Source organism: Aspergillus eucalypticola, assembly GCF_003184535.1.
Source record: "Aspergillus eucalypticola CBS 122712 chromosome Unknown BO83scaffold_19, whole genome shotgun sequence".
NCBI lineage: Eukaryota > Fungi > Ascomycota > Eurotiomycetes > Eurotiales > Aspergillaceae > Aspergillus > Aspergillus eucalypticola.
The window spans coordinates 694,939-712,492 of record NW_020290293.1 but is presented as its reverse complement, the minus strand read 5'-3'; the positions used below and the strand labels follow the sequence as shown (position 1 = coordinate 712,492).

At 46.6% G+C, this 17,554-nt stretch overlaps 7 protein-coding genes across 7 annotated transcripts; 4 read left to right on the top strand and 3 right to left on the bottom strand.

Annotated features, from left to right (window-relative positions):
- Positions 1 to 150: 150 nt before the first annotated feature.
- On the bottom strand, positions 151 to 2,013 carry BO83DRAFT_317547 (aspartic protease; the record flags this gene model as incomplete). The annotated part of the gene is made up of 1 exon (XM_025527705.1): positions 151 to 2,013. One exon carries the CDS (start codon positions 2,011 to 2,013, stop codon positions 151 to 153), a length of 1,863 nt encoding a protein of 620 aa, XP_025386303.1.
- A 935-nt stretch (positions 2,014 to 2,948) lies between these two features.
- On the top strand, positions 2,949 to 4,516 carry BO83DRAFT_364924 (nucleotide-diphospho-sugar transferase). Its single transcript, XM_025529646.1, has 5 exons — positions 2,949 to 3,445; positions 3,495 to 3,589; positions 3,639 to 4,004; positions 4,070 to 4,210; positions 4,265 to 4,516. The coding sequence occupies exons 1-5, from the start codon at positions 3,052 to 3,054 to the stop codon at positions 4,304 to 4,306; spliced, it is 1,038 nt and encodes a 345-aa protein (XP_025386302.1). The 5' UTR covers positions 2,949 to 3,051; the 3' UTR covers positions 4,307 to 4,516.
- Positions 4,517 to 4,998: 482 nt separating this feature from the next.
- Positions 4,999 to 7,356, bottom strand: BO83DRAFT_380090 (tRNA threonylcarbamoyladenosine dehydratase). Its single transcript, XM_025531668.1, has 4 exons — positions 7,329 to 7,356; positions 6,959 to 7,236; positions 6,805 to 6,904; positions 4,999 to 6,732 (listed from the first exon to the last, which is right to left on the bottom strand). The coding sequence occupies exons 2-4, from the start codon at positions 7,139 to 7,141 to the stop codon at positions 5,477 to 5,479; spliced, it is 1,539 nt and encodes a 512-aa protein (XP_025386301.1). The 5' UTR covers positions 7,142 to 7,236; positions 7,329 to 7,356; the 3' UTR covers positions 4,999 to 5,476.
- Positions 7,357 to 7,900: 544 nt separating this feature from the next.
- BO83DRAFT_400604 (nucleotide-diphospho-sugar transferase) lies at positions 7,901 to 9,254 on the bottom strand (the record flags this gene model as incomplete). The annotated part of the gene is made up of 2 exons (XM_025533410.1): positions 7,901 to 8,709; positions 8,774 to 9,254. The coding sequence occupies 2 exons, from the start codon at positions 9,252 to 9,254 to the stop codon at positions 7,901 to 7,903; spliced, it is 1,290 nt and encodes a 429-aa protein (XP_025386300.1).
- A 502-nt stretch (positions 9,255 to 9,756) lies between these two features.
- On the top strand, positions 9,757 to 10,888 carry BO83DRAFT_380088 (thioredoxin family protein). The gene is made up of 3 exons (XM_025531667.1): positions 9,757 to 10,003; positions 10,056 to 10,140; positions 10,200 to 10,888. Exons 1-3 carry the CDS (start codon positions 9,961 to 9,963, stop codon positions 10,492 to 10,494), a joined length of 423 nt encoding a protein of 140 aa, XP_025386299.1. The 5' UTR covers positions 9,757 to 9,960; the 3' UTR covers positions 10,495 to 10,888.
- A 574-nt stretch (positions 10,889 to 11,462) lies between these two features.
- Positions 11,463 to 12,260, top strand: BO83DRAFT_449158 (uncharacterized protein). Its single transcript, XM_025536737.1, has one exon. It carries the CDS (start codon positions 11,798 to 11,800, stop codon positions 12,083 to 12,085), a length of 288 nt encoding a protein of 95 aa, XP_025386298.1. The 5' UTR covers positions 11,463 to 11,797; the 3' UTR covers positions 12,086 to 12,260.
- A 2,181-nt stretch (positions 12,261 to 14,441) lies between these two features.
- BO83DRAFT_449154 (HET domain-containing protein) lies at positions 14,442 to 16,464 on the top strand. The gene is made up of 2 exons (XM_025536736.1): positions 14,442 to 15,256; positions 15,307 to 16,464. Exons 1-2 carry the CDS (start codon positions 14,622 to 14,624, stop codon positions 16,013 to 16,015), a joined length of 1,344 nt encoding a protein of 447 aa, XP_025386297.1. The 5' UTR covers positions 14,442 to 14,621; the 3' UTR covers positions 16,016 to 16,464.
- The last annotated feature ends 1,090 nt before the right edge of the window (positions 16,465 to 17,554 follow it).

Here is a 17,554-nt window from a genome sequence, read left to right as displayed (position 1 = left end):
ATCAGAGGATCTATAGAAATTGTATAGTTATTTTCATACAAGTATGCTCAGTATCATGGTAGTGTGTGTAAACCAATATAATCTGCTCTGAATCTATCAAGTTGTGGCAAAAACACAGTCAGCTATGTACATCACGGAAATCAGGCGCTTTTAGATAACATTAGAAGACCACGAGACGGATGATTGTGCTGGTAGCTCAAAAGGGCCTTCCTGAGATCCGGACCTTTGATCTGATTCAACGAAAGCACTCTTTTCCGGGCCCAGCTCATAGAAGGGCCCTCTTTCGAAGCCCATCTCATGTCTTTCTTGGCTTTGTAACTCATTTACGTGGTTCCATAAGTTATCGGGCGCCTCCACAGGCATCAACTGATGAGCTGAGGATCCGTGATCTGTGTGTTCTGTCGTATGACTTTCGTCTGAAGTGGATGCTTTTTTTTGTTGTCGACAGTGATGGATGTAGAACCCAGAGAGAATAGCAATTATTGACAGCCCGCCAATAGTGCTGCCGACAATTATGCCGATTTTGACAGCCACTGAGAAACCTTTCCCGTCAGTAGATGGACCGCTCATTGATGTACTTGTTGTATTTGCGTTTGTCGTATTTGCATTCGAAGTAGAACCTGCAGGTATTGCCTTCCAGGTGCTCTTCCAGGTGGCTTCCCAGCTGTTTGTTGTTGCCGAAATAGTGGAATCATTGTCACCTATTGACACGGTATCGACAATGAAGGAGCCTCCCGGTCCTGGTGCTTGAGCTAGAAACCACTTTCCACCAAGCCAATTGACTCCTATAAAAGCTGCTTGAAGGAAAGCACGTCCTAGAACGGGAGTGCTATTGGTAGCCATGCACGGGAAATATTGCGTTGGTGTCTTCACAAGCGGGGCCTCTAGTGTGAGATTCAGAAGAGCGAAGGGAACTTTAATCATGATGAAGTCATTGTTGAGATTATCCTTGCTGAATTGGAAACCTAGGTAACCTGGCGAAGTTGCAATGGTATCGTACTGTGAGTCAGATGTGTTCCAAAAGTAGAGGCCATAATCAGGGTGGTATGTCACAGGCAACTCAGCGGCTATCGCATCGCATGAGCTCTGAGGCAGATATATATATGGGTTTGCTGGGTCCACAATGACGCTGAGACCAGAGTCCAGGGAGGAATTACCCTGTGCCAATAGCCCTGTTTTGTTCGTGTAATTCCAAGGAGACCCACCCTCTGCTACTCCGATATTCAGATCGAGCAGCCTAATTGGGAAGCTTCCACTTGAAAATGCCTGGGAGGACACCTTGCCCATCACTCTATTCTGATCATAACCCCCTAAAAGCAGCGATCCAGGAATTCCTAGAGATGCGGAGCCAATATGCATACCGTAAGAATAAGATGGTATGCTTAGTGATCCCTCTTGCTCATAGAAATAGCTGGTGACAAACGTTGTGTTGATCTTGATCACATTTCCAAATGTCTGATTGATAGCTGGGCATCCAAGGGATAAGATCCCTACCTCCAGTGGGTATGCTTGCCCACCAGGATAAGTCTGCCACCCCGAGTATATTATGATCATATCAACATCAGGTACGGGTGAGCCGCTGATGGTTATATAGTCTGTTGCTCGTCTTGCTTTAGCGTAAACAGGAGCTGCGTCCGTGAAACCCCAATCCACATCACCCCAAGTCCCATATGGAGGCATCTCTATCGAGGTATTATCCAAGCTGGCTGACATGTCGCTGTCAAAGAGGCCAGCTATATCCCCATAACACACGGACGAGAGTGTTTTGTTGTCGCAAATTGAAGATAATAGGATCTTACTTTCCCAACTACCTCCCGGGTATAAAGCCACCTCCGAGGAAGGAACAACGATTTCGGTGTAGTTACTCCCAATTTGCACTGTGACCGCTTGCCAGGGGCCATCAGGCCCAAACTTCTTATTTGACCAGGGCATCACTCGGGGACCTGAGCAGAGAACATATTCGAGGCATAGGGTCCAAAAGGCAAAAAAGCACTGCTGATGTCGTCGTCGCATCCCTAAGGACGAAAACCTGTTAGAAAACCCTGAGCCGTGCTAACAGAAGACATGTCTCTGAATGGCCTGACTCGACAGACATTCTAGGAGAGCGAAGTAGCCTACCGATAAATATTGAAGATTCTGGTGTAAATTGACTCAGTAAGCAATATAGCCGCCGCCGCCGCCTCCAGGCTGAGCTGAGGTACCAAACACAGGTGAAGAGGTGATAATGTCGCGCTTAATCTTAGGATGACTGCTAATAGTTATAGCATTCTGAGCATTCTGAGAATGCGCATATCTCAGATGAAAGGGTCAACTTGAGTCGACAAAAGACGAATACTTGAACTGAGAGTCAGGTTGGATAACTGTCAGCCAACTAGATTAAGTACAGGCCCATCTAAGCGCCCCTAATATGCCAGTTGTTATTCATAGCCGCACGAGTCCTTATAGTGGGGTTGCATGAGAACCCACTGACCAGTGAACAATGGATGTGCACCTAGGTAGTACCACTTCTAGGTGCAAGAACCATTGAGGGGAATGTATGGCATTCAGTGGCGCTTACTTTAATCTTATTACTGCTTCAGGCGGAAGTCGCAGGAGTACTATACGATTGCTTGCTCACATCTTGGATAGATGGTAAAATGTCAATCGCTCTTACCTCAGCATGTGTAATTGTTGACTCTCAACTGAATCTGCTTGGAGATGATGACAAGGCTGGGAATGAGCAAGGACCCTGAAGCCTTAGTAGTTGGCTCCACCCAATGCATGTTAGCGCTGTGCTGGGCACGGGCCATCATTCGTTCCAATCAGTAGCTGCGGTGGGTTATAGCGTGCTTCAGATCATGCATGGGCAGCGCTTAGCCGCCCATTCGCAGCCACCCGGCGCTGTCTACCAGCCGAGGGGCTGCCTCGAGGCTGATGGGGGGTTAGTTTCGTTAATTGCACCTTTACAACACTCTTTTATTTTCTTTAGCCTTCAAAAACGATGCACAAAACTTGGAGTAAAGACTCTTGGGTAACTTGCTCTCAAGTCTTGCCATCAGCTACTACAGAAAAATGTTCACAAGAACTCCGAAAGTCTTCCGCGCCTTCTTCTTAGTTGTATCCACTCTTCTGGGGTTTGTGACATTGTTACGACTTCCAAAACGTCCAGACGCTACACGAAACCCCGATTCTTATCACACCGGACTGTCTAGGGAGCGCATTGACTGGTCCCGTTTTGCGTACACTCAATATGCCACAGACAGGTCTTATCTCTGCAATTCAGTCATGATCTTCGAGGCCCTTCACCGTCTCGGTACAAAAGCCGATCTTGTGCTGATGTATCCCTCCAAGTTTCTCGTGTCTGAGAATGATAGTTCAATTGAAGCACGTTTGCTTCGTTTTGCAAGAGATAATTATAACGTGAAGCTTCGGCCAATCGAGGTAATCATGAAGGGAGGAGGAGGAGGCAAGTCAATTCTTTGCGCTGCAAGACTAAATACTAACTATGAGCGCAGCACCATGGTCAACGAGCTACACGAAGCTCCTCGCTTTTAATCAAACAGATTATGACAGAGTTCTCAACTTAGACTCTGACGCCACCCTGCTGCAGGTTTGTGGCCCAGTCATGGCGTTTCTCATCGCATCTAACACACACGCAGACGATGGACGAGCTGTTCCTACTCCCACCAGCTCCGGTCGCCATGCCATTGGCCTACTGGTATTATCCGGAAGAACGAGTATTCACATCCGGGCTTATGCTCATTCAACCATCCACGGATGAATTCAATCGCGTGTTGGAAGAGATATGGGACAATCCTTCTGAAGAATACGACATGGAGATTGTGAACAAGTTATACGAAGATAATACTCTCGTTATACCGCACCGCCCTTACATGCTTTTGACAGGAGAATTTCGCGCCAAGAACCATGAGGCCTATCTGGGAAATACATATGAACCGTGGGATGCTGACAAAGTTCTAAGAACAGCTAAATATCTCCATTTCTCTGACTGGCCAGTTCCCAAGGTACGTTAACAACAAAGATTTGGTACCCTACGGACCCCTTGATAATGTGCTAAGTCTGGCGCTAGCCATGGGTTGCCGCTACTCAACATGTGATCGAGCAGACCCAGCCTCCTTGCGAGGTCAACCCTGCTACTGGTCAGCGAGATGACTGCCATCTCCGAGAGATCTGGCTAGGGTTTTACAAAGAATTTATGAATAGGCGACAGGTACTTCCAACCTGGCTTCAATTTAATTTCCGCCGAGGACACTAACGTGAACAGAGCATATGTGGCACTGCTATACAAGCCCAGGATGCTCAATAACAGGTCGATCCTCCTTTGACATCATTTTTATGATGGATGTAAATAACATAACACTGATTTCTGAACGCTGGACGCTCTTGTGTATAACATGCTTTTCTTTTTATATCTAGCTATTCTCTGTCTCTCAATAAGCCATGAGAGTCAAATTTGTTCAGCATTCACGTTCGAGCTCTACTTTTGAAGACGTTCAATTGGTTTATGATCCGCGACCTACTATAATAGATGAAATTGTTAGAACCATCTTATAAGTACTAATTATATTTGGATTAACACTCTGTCAAGCAGTGGCTGTTGCGTCAGCGTTGTTGGGACTCGTCCGTTTGATACTCAAACTTGGAGCAGGGGTTATCTATGGCAGTCAAATAGAATATCATATAAGAACCTGGGAATGCTAGGAATAAACAACGAACAATGATGCTGAAGGGTGCGGACGATCAGGGGTTGTCCGGAAAGCTCAGGTAAGTTATCACTTTCAGCACTTAAGGACGCGCGGTCATATTAACAATTAACCCTTAATATCAGTTTATACTACAATATCGCCCATGGTTCCTCCTTGCCTGGATATTCTAATTGTATAGAAATGATATCAAAGACATTTCGCCACGTATATTAGACTCTTACAATATACTGCAAAGAAGATAATCAGATTAGAAATTTCTGGCAGACGCTTCAGTAGTACATCAATACTATACATCTTCTAATCAGAATATTCTAAACTTTATCTACTGTCAGCCCAGCCATCATCGATATCTTCTAGCTGCCACTTAGCTCCAATATCAACTAGTCTCGCCCTTCCAGCCAGAACATCCTCCTGCCTCACTTGATACTCGACTGCCATGTCTGGATGTGGCACCCAAGCTACTCATATCCCAGCTCGTCTTGCAGCCTCCAGTCCAATTACGCTATCTTCTAAGACCAAACACTCATTGGGCGAGATGGGGCTTTCACCAGAATCTGCAGCTGGATTGAACGTCAGCCGGCTTCCCTCGACCCTGTCGCACTCGTGGATCATCACCCAAGACCTGCCTGTCACACTGTAAAAAGCCAAGCAGCTGTCTTGTTTCAGGGCTCGAGGTTCTCAACTTGTAGCTATGACTCTTGGTGCCAGGTGCTAGTGCCATCTGTATCTTGGTCCCTGAAGAAGCACTACTCGTTGGTGTCTTCGCGTCATTAGCGATATTGCTCGTGAAACTCCATCTCCCGTTGGCGCTTCTGCACCATTTCAATCGTCTTGGAATCGTATACCTCCTCCAGCCGCTTACCACCCAGAAGCACTTCTTTTTCATGCCGTACAGCTTCATCCTTAGTCATACACACTAAATCCTTCAACTCAAGCGGAACAAAGGTCTGCCCCTGCTTCATCCACTCCGGATCAGGTCCGAATCCTCTCTCAGGCCGCTCCCAGGGAACAAGACTGACTCGACTGGGGAGGCCACTGACCACGCTCTTGCCGCGGAAGATCTCATCGACCAGATATCCGACGTCATCCTTGCTGATGGGAAGGCGAAGCCCGACAAGGCTAGGGCCATGCTCCGCCCGGGCCAAGCGCTCGAGCGTTCCCTGCAAGGCTGCCAAGACACCATCGTACAACTTATCACGACCCTTTCCGCCCACGCTGTAGTCCATCGGATAGCCGGAGATGTCGCAAATGACGTGGTTCGCCACGGTGTAGCCAAACACTGCAGGCATTGTTCCCAGCACAGGGAGGATCCGCGCCCGAAAATCGGGCAATACACTCAGTTCACCCACTTCTCCTTTGCTGAATTCCGCCTCATTCAGAGGAAGAAGAGTGGCTTTTCCAGGACCGGGCTTTTCGGTGGAGAAAACAACAGGGATCCCGGTATTCACGCCTAACAACTTAAGGCGTCGCCGAGTGCTCCGCGACAGCGGATCATCCGTACTAAGTGAAATATCACCAACCGTAACACGGGTAGGGTCTGACTTGCATCCTGCTCCCATTGCCGAAATCACGGGAATAGAGTGTGAGTGGCAGTAATGAAGCAGCTCCACCTTGGACGTAATGTTATCAATGCAGTCCAGTACATAGTCAGGCTTGTGTCCTTTGTCGTTGTCGTCCCAACTCCAAGGCGCAAGAAGACGGTCGGCCACTGATCCCCCAAATAGTTCGTTTCGGCAGTCAAACTTCACCCACGGTGTGATCTGCTCCAGTCTTTTGCGGATACAATGCACCTTCGGCGTTCCGACATCGGCCAGCGTCGCGAGAGCATGTCGGTTTAAGGAGGAAAGCGTGACCTGATCAAAATCGATCAGGCGGATCTTGGAAACACCCGAGCGGGCAAGGGATGCCACAGCATGCGACCCGACTCCTCCACATCCGACAACGATTATGTATGACGAGCGGAGCTTCGCGAGGCCTTCATCGGACAGGAAAACACGGTTTCGGGCAAGTTGTTCGAGGATGAGCTCTATACAGAAATTGAATTAGCCAAATAACATAACGACAATTGTAGGGGGGTATTCCAAGGAAGAGCCAGTACCATCATCATAGTCTCCTTCCTGCGCTCTCCGAGCGAGGAGCGCACTGCGTTCATCTTCCTTGCTCAGCTGCGCTGCAGCCGCGACACCGTATTCTGTGAGCTTCGCGAAAGTTAGACAGATTTACTATGATATAATGCGAAAAACCTAGGATACCTTTTCAACATGGTGTTGGTCATTGACATCTGGGATGGATGCCTTGAGGCGCCGCACTGCATCCTTCCTTTTGAGAGCCTGGTAGCCAAGTATCGCACCAGCGACCGCAGCTCCCGAAATCACTGCTGTAGCCGCAAGCTGTGTCTGATGAGATCCACTCTGGCGTTGGATCCAGGATGCCATTCTTTCTTATATATCTTTTTATACTGTATGCGCAACCTTATCCATATGCGATCCGATTTTGACTGCGGCGATTCTTTTTAAATTGTTGGAGCGATCTACAGCAAGTCTAACGGTTATTCACATGTTAATTAAAGAGAAGACGTAAGAGGGAGCCCAATGAGAATTTTTTTGACCAGCAATAACTCACCATAAAGGAGTTCCCCATGCAGAGGAAGACGGTGCTGAATTTATCAATTACGTATTGCCCATCGCAGTTGAGCTCAAGTGGCACCTTTAATGCGGGTCACGTGCATTAAAGGACCACGCGTTGTTCCCGCGAAGCAGCACACAACATGTAGATAGGGAATGGACTGCTAGCAGTGGAAGAAGAACACCTGATTGAGTGTGATGACTGAAATTGAACAGAGACCTAAGAGTCTATCAAAGCTACTTCTTTTCGGTGGAGAATTCATTTCTCTTATCCTTGTTGGTAATACCAATGCGGTATAGAAGAATAAAAACTGATACCAATTGAATTGATTCGATCATGTCGTGACCGTCATTCAAGAAGTGATTGTCAACCACGATAACAGGTCACAGGGGTTGACGATGCCCAGTGCTACGGCATAGGCAGCGGCCATTGGAGATACTTATTATGCCCATTCACTTATCGTACAATCCATCGACGCCAATGTGCAGTCAAAATTATCCAGGTCGTTTATATACAATCTGCGAAACCCGTAACCACACCCGAAACACCATGCCAAATACACACTGAAATCAACTAGCAGGAGAAACTGGAACACCCTCTGGTGCCGCCTCCAGAGGACCTTGGGGTTTCTCCCGAGGCGGCCAGTTTGGCGCCGGATAGCTTAGCAATTTACACACGTCCTGTCGGCCATCATTAGCAACAAGAACACACCAACCAGACAGGAGAGATAAACAAACCCTTCGTTTCCGCCGGAAATCATCGTAGAGCTTCTTCCAAATCTCACGATCCTTGCACCCACTCTCATGCATCGTGCCCGGCTTGACTTTACACTTGGGCAGCATATCGGCCAACAATTCCTGCGGCCACATCACCCACGGCTTGGGCAGCGGCCAGTCGGAGAAATGGACCAGCTTCGCTTCCGCTAGTACCTTTTCCGGATCCCATTCTTCATGCTCATTACCCAGGAACGCCCGATGGTCGTCTTTGCGAAACTCGCCGGTGACCAGTCCGTACTGTCGGTGCGGCAGAACCAAGGCCGAATCCGCGTACCGTTCGTTCATCAGTTCCATATCGTACTTAACTCGCGAGCTGACGTTCGAGTCGACCTGTCCGTACGAAATGGCCTGAGCCTTATCCATCAACGCATACCACTCTTTGTAGGACGGCTGGAGGACAATCAAGAGAGACGAGAGCTGCTTGATATTAGGCAGTTCCCAGTAGGCGCGGGGCATGGCGACTTGAGAGGGCGGGAGGAAGAACAATTCGTCCATGTTCTGTAGAACGCTAACGTCGGAGTCGATGTGAATGACACGTTCGAATTCGGTCTCTCCGAAGGCAAGAAGCTTGGAGATGCTCTTGTCCCAGGACTCGCTTGGTCCTATTCTTCCTGCATTAGCTCCTGACGCCGTTGACAGCTCTAACCGTTGTAATGAATGTCCTACCCGATCCAGCCTTAACCATCTGCACATCAATCGGCACCAACAGCACATTGTATTTCTCCTGGGCCATCGCCAGCAGTTGGCTGTCCCGGTCGCGATCGTCATCTACCAGCACGTCCCAGTTCTCGGGGTAGAAGAGCACCCGCTGCGCTCGGCTGCCAAGCCGTTGCAGAGTATCGAAGACGATAAGCGCATTGCACAAGTATGGGCTGGACGTCGCATACTGGCTGTAGGCGTAGAGCGACCAATCGACTCGGTCGTAATCAATATGAGGAAGGGGCGGAGGCGGAGGTTTCTCTCGTCGCAGCAATAGGACAAACAGCACGAAGACGAAGATGGCGAGCCAGGCCCGCGGCCTCTTAAGATAGCGGAGCTGGCGCTTGATGATGGACCAGCAGGGCTCTTCGGGAATGTCGAAGAAGTCGGCTTCGGAGGCGTCTGAGCCCCGGCGGTAGGGTAGGACGGGGCCTTTCTTGCCTGCCATGTTGAGTTGAAGTAAATCAATTGAAGGGAAGGGACATCTTTAGATGATGGTTGACGCGTATCCTCCTCGTCGATCACTACTACTCCGCCATCTTCAGGGAGGCAATCGCCGCCATGATCTGGAGTGTTAACTAGTTAGTTAGTTATGCTGGTTGTGCTGGCTTTGTCAGCTATCCTGCGGATAAAAAAACGCCCAATCAGATCCGGTCGGTTCCAGACCACTGTAAGGTACTTACTTCCAAAGTACTAACTGTGCATTCTGCAATGCCGTTGAATCACCAATATATACTAGTATCATTTAAGTCTACCAATAGACAAGCTGATGATGCAGTAACCGCTTTTAACAGGGTCGTAAGTAATTCAACCCCGGTGTATCCCGTACGAGGTGTACACAGTATCCTATTCCATTCACCAATATCATCGGCGCGTGTCTTTCTCCGTTGCCCCGTAGTTTAGTCAGCACATGCGCATTGTTCTCGAAAGACAGAGAGATAAAAGAGAAAATAAAGCATAAGCTATGTGCTAGTGTGACGTAGTTGGGTTTGTATTGAAATCTTCCTGCTAATTAACTTATCATTCGCTTGGCGCAGCACGACCCTTTTGGCGCAATTTAGCTGGGTATTCGCGACACCCGCCGAGAGATTACTCCGGAGGACTAAACCTCTCCACCCACTTCAGTCCGTCTGCCTGTTTCCCCCGTCGCCAGTATGGAGCTTTCCCGCATTATCCTCGCCATCGTCGTCTACTTTGGTAAGCCATACGAACGGCGCGTTTCATCTGCCTGCTTACTGACGCCGTACAGTCCTCCGTTTCATCCGTACTCGCTTCTTCGGCAGCAACACCACCGGATCCACCATGTCTCACGGAAAGGTTATCGAGGTTGACAAGTGAGTCGTCTTCCTAACTCCCCCTCCGCAGATAGTAATTTTGGCACTGACTGGTCCAGCCCCGTCATCTTCAAGGCGCTCACCTCCAACGGTCCTGTGGTCGTGGACTTCTTCGCAACCTGGTGTGGTCCGTGCAAGGCCGTTGCGCCAGTGGTCGGCAAGCTCAGCGAAACCTACAACAATGTGCGCTTCATCCAAGTCGACGTCGATAAGGTCCGCTCGGTGGCACAGGAACTGGAGGTGCGCGCTATGCCCACGTTTGTCCTGTACAAGGATGGTCAGCTGCAGGAGAAGCGCGTCGTGGGTGGAAACATGAAGGAGCTGGAGGCAGCCATCAAGGAAATCACGGCATAAGAGGGTAGCAATAAAGGAGGGATAGCCGAGCCCGCAGAAATGGAAGGAGAGAAAGTAAAATACAAGCCCAAGTCCATGTGATGATGGTGGACTCAGTGATGTATCCTTGCTTGTTCATTGAGCGCTATCGTAATCTCTAATAGCGGGAAGATAGCTGCGGACCAACTAGCCACACGCAAAGCCTCCAAACATCCAATATTTGCATCTACCATCTGTTCATTTACTGTTAAGGCTACTGTTAAGGCTACCAGGGATCGGAGCCGTCGACTGGTAGCTGAATAGAAGGCGGAATATCTTCGACAGGACCTGATTGACGCGGGAAGTGACGCGGAATATGACTGCGGGGCACGACACTAATATACAGTCGGTCTCGCAATTACTCTGTCCTTTAAACACATGACGATTGTTTTTTAGTCCCACTGCCAATATCTAGTACGTAGAAGAGTTATACAGGGTACACAGTAGAGAGCCACCCGCTTGGAAAAGAGGGTGGCCGTAAATTTATTATGGTACAATACATGAAATGCATAAAGGACGGTATTGATTTATGCCCTTATGTATATGGCTTATTAATTTGCACAATGCCACCCTGACAATGTTAATAACGGGGGATAACTAGTTAGTTATCCATGGAAGAACATGGAACTTCCCGCCCCGACACCGTAGGTCTGAGGGAGCCAGGCAGCTCCTGTTCCTGCTCCTTCGCAGACGGGCCATGTGGCATTAACTTTCTCTTTCTGGCAACTACATATCTCTCAGCCTTGTCGTAACTCATGCAGTTGATAAACGCACAGAAAATCTTCTGTTGTCTGATGTGACAAATAAGGCAGTTATCTTATTCACTCGCCCGCAGCTGTTGTTTGCTAATTGATGTTCGCTGGCGAGCAACAGCTGCTGAGGCAGTGTAGTGTGCGAATTTCGACCAGAGACTGCCTTGCTGACCATAGGATTCCCGATTGCTGAAAGAGATGAGCTTGAATTTGTTTAGCCCTCGAAATAATGATAATGCTTACCAACACGAACTGTGGCAATGTGATGAGTCGCCATGGTATGCACCCACTCCCGGAAACTTCAGTTGTACCTCCTCGCTGTCAAATCTTAGCCTTATTGACGCCAACTCTTTGTCCCCCTTTGAGTACCCCGCTCCTTAAACAAGCACCTCCCGCACAGATAATCTTCCGCTCCTCTAATACGGAGACTGGGTTAAAGGGAAGACGTATGATGAGGACCCACCCACCTGTATTCACTATTGGACTGAGTGGAAGGTGACTCTCAACACCAAGACTGTGATTAAAGATACAGAATGAGACCTGGTTCTTGCTCCTGGTTTTTATTGGAGGTTGTTTTTCCAACCAAAATTGAGAGAAAAGCTATGCCTCAAATATCCACACGAAAAGATTGCATTAGACGACACGTCCATTGTGGTGACGGTTCCTGGGCGTATCACTTCCTTGTGGGTAAGAAATTGAAGCTCCTAATATCTTTTTACTATGTAGATGATAACCAAGGTGCTACAGCCAGTCGCAGGGCGACTGACAAACAAGGTGCATCTTCTGCCACCCAGGGTATGCTTCGGGAATATCTCAAGTAAGCCCTCGTTCAACCAGTGATAAGTTCTTTCTTGCCGCTGTGACCCCGCATTAGTCATTCTGGCCTGGCCAGCTGGTCTTACATCAGAACGACCATCAACTTGCACTGGAAGAAATTCTCATCCCTTTCCCAACAACTCAGGTGAAGAGTACGAGAACTGCTTGCTACTATTGCATTTTTTTTTCTTCTTCTTTTTCTTTTTTTTTTTTTTTTTTTTTTTTTTTTTTTTTTTTTTTTGAAATTCTGGCTCACAATGACTTCCGGGTCGGTTTCTGCAGGTTGGATACATGGAGCGTTTGTGGTAAGTATCAAATTCAAACAGACAATAAAAGGGCACAATATTCAATGAAGGTTAAGGTAGTAAGTAGTACATCGAGGAGTAAGATATGCTGATGAATAACAAAGCTTTACGTTTGCTTCAGGAGGTAAGTCAAACCCACAGAAGAGTATATTGGATGCGATAATGGCTGACAGGGATATGATATTGGTATAGAGAGTAAGTCAGCCTCCCAGGGAAGAGTATATTGGATGCGATAACGGCTGACAGGGATATGATATTGGTATAGAGAGTAAGTCAGCCTTCCATGGAAGAATATATGGGATGCGGTAACGGCTGACAGGAATATGATAATGGTATAGCTGGTAAGTCAGCCTTCTATGGAAGAATATATGGGATGTGGTAATGGCTGACAGGAATATGATAATGGTATAGGATGTAAGTCAGCCTTTCATGAAAGAGTATATTGGATGCAGTAATGGCTGACAGGGATATCATATTGATATAGAGAGTAAGTCAGCCTTTTATTAAAGAATATATTGGATATAATAATGGCTGACAGGGATATGATATTGGTATAGCTGGTAAGTCAGCCTTCTATAGGAGAATATGTTAGATGTAATAATGACTAACAAAAATATGATACTGGTATAGAATGTAAGTCAGCCTTCCACGGAAGAGTATATTGGATGCGGTAATGGCTGACAGAATATGATATTGGTATAGAGTGTAAGTCAAACCCACAGAAGAGTATATTGGATGCGATAATGGCTGACAGGGATATGATATTGGTATAGGAGGTAAGTCAGCCTGCCAGGGAAGAATATATTGGATATGATAATGGCTGACAGGAATATCATATTGGTATAGGAGGTAAGTCAGCCTGCCAGGGAAGAGTATATTGGATGCGATAATGGCTGACAGGAATACCATATTGGTATAGAAGGTAAGTCAGCCTGCCAGGGAAGACTATATTGGATACGATAACGGCTGACAGGAATACCATATTGGTATAGGAGGTAAGTCAGCCTGCCAGGAAAGAGTATATTGGATGCGGTAACAGCTGACAGGGATATGATATTGTTATAGAGAGTAAGTGAGCCTGCCATGGAAGTGTATATTGAATGCGGTAACGGCTGACAGGGATATGATATTGGTATAGGAGGTAAGTCAGCCTTGCACGGAAGCATATATTGGATACGGTAACAGCTGACAGGGATATGATATTGGTATAGGAGGTAAGGCAGCCTTGCACGGAAGCATATATTGGATATAGTAACGGCTGACAGGGATATGATATTGGTATAGGAGGTAAGTCAGCCTTCCACGGAAGCATATATTGGATGTGGTAACGGCTGACAGGAAAATGATATTGGTATAGCTGGTAAGTCAGCCTTCCACGGAAGAGTATATTGGATGTGGTAATGGCTGATAGGAATATGATATTGGTATAGATAGTAAGTCAAACCCACAGAAGAGTATATTGGATACGATAATGGCTGACCAGGATATGATATTGGTATAGATAGTAAGTCAGCCTTGCACGGAAGAATATATTGGATATGGTAATGGCTGACAGGGATATGAAATTGGTATAGCTGGTAAGTCAGCCTTCCATGGCAGAGTATATTGGATGTGGTAATAACTGACAGGGATCTAATATTGATATAGGGAGTAAGTTAGCCTTCCATGGAAGAGTATATTGAATGTGGTAACGGCTGACAGGGATATGATATTGGTATAGAGAGTAAGTTTGGCTTGTCTTTAACCAGGTCATGTATGGCTGTCCTCTATCCCTTTCTGCGTTGTTAATCATAATGCCAGCATGAATGGTCGTGTAAAACTGATACTGAAATCGCGGACCTTATTGCTGCTTGCAATGAATCCCTCCGCCATTCAAAAACCGCTCCCAGAGTATGTGTATATTCTATACTTTGAAACCCACACAATCTGACTTCATGCAAGCAATATTCTCGTCATGGACACTATTCTGAAATTGTTAACCATTACTTGGTTCACCGAGCCATAGATGGTGCCTATATCAGTGTAGACAGACGCCAGTCTTCCACTTTATGCATCTCAAGCTACTCAGGTAAAGAGGCCCTTTTATTGGGTCCTTTTATTTCTTATTAATACGAAATTATGAGCAGATCTGCAAAAAGAATACAAAGAATCAGGATATACCCATGGTTTGCCGATTATCAATCGCTTTGATGTGCTTCGCCAATGGCTTAAGGTGTGTGACAAGCAGCATTCATGCATGGAGAACAGGCGTCAGAACGTGCCAAAGCGCGTTATTGTCGTGGGAACAGATCATTCAGATCAGCTGTACCTTCAGGAGTCCGCACGCATAACACAACCATTTGACTATATAACGCTATCGCACTGCTGGGGCACACCGACCAACGAGGAGAAGGAGCGATTTTGTACTACATCTCAAAACTACCCGGAACGATTAAAGGGATTTAGTTATCACAGCCTTCCCAAGGTTTTTCAAGACGCTATTACAGTGACCCGAGAACTTAACAAGCAGTATCTTTGGATTGATGCTCTTTGTATTATTCAAGGAGACGACAATGATTGGAAGAAGGAAGGTGCAAGAATGGAAGAACTATATTCTTCTGCATACTGTACTATTGCGTCAAGTTCAGCATCCGGATGGAATAATGGCTTCCTCAATCGGACTCAGGATTTTAGTCAATTACAGGAAGTCAGTTCCGTTCAAAAGATCATTGATAACTTCCGTGAGCTTGTTGATGAAGGCCAACTGCATACACGGGCTTGGGTATTGCAAGAAAGAGCACTTTCTCGCCGAACTATCTATTTTACTGCACAACAGACCTACTGGGAGTGTGGACATGGCGTTCGTTGCGAGAATTTCAGCAGAATAATATGGTAAGTCTACCTTACATTAGATGAAATTTGGTTAATACTAATTATGCTAGTCCTATTACTAGAGCATATCTGCTTGACCCGCATTTTCCTAATCGCCTCTTAACTTCAGGTTGTAAAGTGACAGTAATGTTTCTCCAAGAGCTTATCACTGACTACTCTCGTCGTGATATTACCTATCCAGAAAAAGATAAGGTCGTTGCTTTTTCCAGCATAGCTAAGCGTATTGCAGAAGCTTTATCTACTAAAGTCAGCTTCGGGATCTTTGATTGCATTTTACCTCGGCTTCTCTTATGGAAGCGGGCTGGCAAGCATTTTGATCCCATTTTTGACAAGGATAAAAGTGTGCCATCATGGTCTTGGATGTTCTATAATGGAAAGGTTGACTTTTTGGCGTATTCAACTATCCGGGTTCCACAATTTCAAAGCCTAAACTTCGACGACTCAATGCGCAGCATCAACATCGAAGTTCGAGAATTTGAGTATCACCATATGTCAGGAAGGGATAGAGAGTATATGATTTACGCTGATATTGGGGAAATCGGCTGCCTATATTTCGACACGGATTCGGCGGCTGAGATTGAGTCTCGGAACTGTGTTGTCATCGCAATGTCTCATGACGATAAGGATGACCCTTACAAGCAATACTATATACTTGCCGTACAAAGAAGATCGGGAGAGGAAGAGTATGAAAGGCTAGGAGTTGGGCAGGTGCGAGCAGGCTATGTCTCGAAAGAAAGTACTTCTGGAAAGCTTCTATGACCCGGCTGTTTCCTTTTTGTTCCTGTCATTGGACAAAAGCAGCATGATAATACGACGACTCTTTTTTCGCTCAAGTTGAATGAAATGAAGTGGGATTTAGACGAAGCTTCCTTGTCTTTTGCAAATAAATAAACAAAAGGCAGGCTATCAAATGTATCTCGGGTTAGAACTGTATCTCATTTCTGCTTGCCATGCTGTCATGAAGACCCCACTTGCTCTGGGGTATATCAACGGTTGGAGTCTCTTGTATATAACAATAGGAGTATTATATAATCAAATAATTTCTCTTTCAGTTCGCCGTCTCTTATAATTCCTGTGTAGAAGAGGCCTGGGTTATAAGGCTTATTCGTGATTCTTCTCTTATTGAACTGTCTCTTTGAATCCACTAGTCGAGGAAAACGCCCGGCTTACCCTGCTATTTGCTACATGGAGGCCAATCATGTCCCGTAGAAACTGCCATTCCGTCTAGGTACAACGATCTGCAGGAGCTATTCGCCTAAGGTCTTCAGCATGGTTGCTGTCATTAGTATCACTGGCCTAACTTATGTTTGGGAGTTTATGACTGCCTGCTTCCTGCGCTCGGCAGCTTCACTGGCTTTCGAAATTGACATGCCGCGACTGACTGCATATCACAGATAAGCTAAATCTGTGCTGGCGATAGGTGGGGAGACATCGCTCTAATATTTTCTGTACCACGGTATAGGAACTCTGAGGAGGCTTTAGGGAAGAACTGAAAAACAATGGTACTAATATGGATACTTAAGCGTTTGTTCCGGCCATGGAAGCTTCTAGGTTTCTGTAAAAAGTTTACACGTACCGTAACAACAATGTAGTATGGTAATTTTACTTACAAAACGGAACCAATGGTGCCAAGGAGTCTTATTGCAAATTAAACGTATTAGGACTAGCGCTGGAAGGCTAGGGATTGGGAGAGTAAGGTGAGCGTCAAGGGGTAGGCATGGTGGTTTTGCAAACTACTATAGACTCTGGGAAAGTACTGTACCAGCAGGTAACATGAGGAAAAAGCCCGATCCATCAGTCTAAAGGCAATAAGATACGTACTGTACTCCGAGGATACGGCTCCTTTCTGAATTGAGACCGTGGTGATGTGCCGAGCGGAAACTAAATTCGGCCCGATGGCGATCCCTCCAGCGGGTAATCCCGAAATCACCCAAAGGACACCTGAAAACTCTGCAAGAGACGATAGCGAGCAGACGCTGGCACCAGCCCATAGGGGCAGGACAAGGAGAACACAAAACATTACGATTCTGTGGAAGCAATATGATGATAACTAACTATTGTGTGTGTGTGTTGACTAACTAGCTGACTACGCGAGGAGGTGACTGTGTGGCTAGGTGACTAGGTCCGAGATCACGTGATCTCCTTTCACAGATTCCATCTCTTGACTTCAACGCGCCAGATGATACCAGTAACCGCATCACTAACCAGATGGTCTGGGCGCTGATCTTCAGCCTGAAGAAAACCATCACACACCAAAATATTGCAATCGAGTCAGCCAGAGCGGAAATCCAAGAAATT

What these genes read in the sequence shown, in the direction of transcription:
- BO83DRAFT_364924 (XM_025529646.1), top strand. Translation starts at nt 3,052, where the DNA reads ATGTTCACAAGAACTCCGAAAGTCTTCCGCGCCTTCTTCTTAGTTGTA. An exon ending in CATGAAGGGAGGAGGAGGAG is followed by an intron (nt 3,446 to 3,494) that starts GCAAGTCAATTC and finishes CTATGAGCGCAG; the next exon opens with CACCATGGTCAACGAGCTAC. An exon ending in CTGACTGGCCAGTTCCCAAG is followed by an intron (nt 4,005 to 4,069) that starts GTACGTTAACAA and finishes GTCTGGCGCTAG; the next exon opens with CCATGGGTTGCCGCTACTCA.
- BO83DRAFT_380090 (XM_025531668.1), bottom strand. Translation starts at nt 7,141, where the DNA reads ATGGCATCCTGGATCCAACGCCAGAGTGGATCTCATCAGACACAGCTT. An exon ending in ACCAACACCATGTTGAAAAG is followed by an intron (nt 6,905 to 6,958) that starts GTATCCTAGGTT and finishes ACTTTCGCGAAG; the next exon opens with CTCACAGAATACGGTGTCGC. An exon ending in GGAAGGAGACTATGATGATG is followed by an intron (nt 6,733 to 6,804) that starts GTACTGGCTCTT and finishes ATTTCTGTATAG; the next exon opens with AGCTCATCCTCGAACAACTT.
- BO83DRAFT_380088 (XM_025531667.1), top strand. Translation starts at nt 9,961, where the DNA reads ATGGAGCTTTCCCGCATTATCCTCGCCATCGTCGTCTACTTTG. An exon ending in CGCCATCGTCGTCTACTTTG is followed by an intron (nt 10,004 to 10,055) that starts GTAAGCCATACG and finishes GACGCCGTACAG; the next exon opens with TCCTCCGTTTCATCCGTACT. An exon ending in AAGGTTATCGAGGTTGACAA is followed by an intron (nt 10,141 to 10,199) that starts GTGAGTCGTCTT and finishes TGACTGGTCCAG; the next exon opens with CCCCGTCATCTTCAAGGCGC.
- BO83DRAFT_449158 (XM_025536737.1), top strand. Translation starts at nt 11,798, where the DNA reads ATGAGACCTGGTTCTTGCTCCTGGTTTTTATTGGAGGTTGTTTTTCCA.
- BO83DRAFT_449154 (XM_025536736.1), top strand. Translation starts at nt 14,622, where the DNA reads ATGGAGAACAGGCGTCAGAACGTGCCAAAGCGCGTTATTGTCGTGGGA. An exon ending in AATTTCAGCAGAATAATATG is followed by an intron (nt 15,257 to 15,306) that starts GTAAGTCTACCT and finishes TAATTATGCTAG; the next exon opens with TCCTATTACTAGAGCATATC.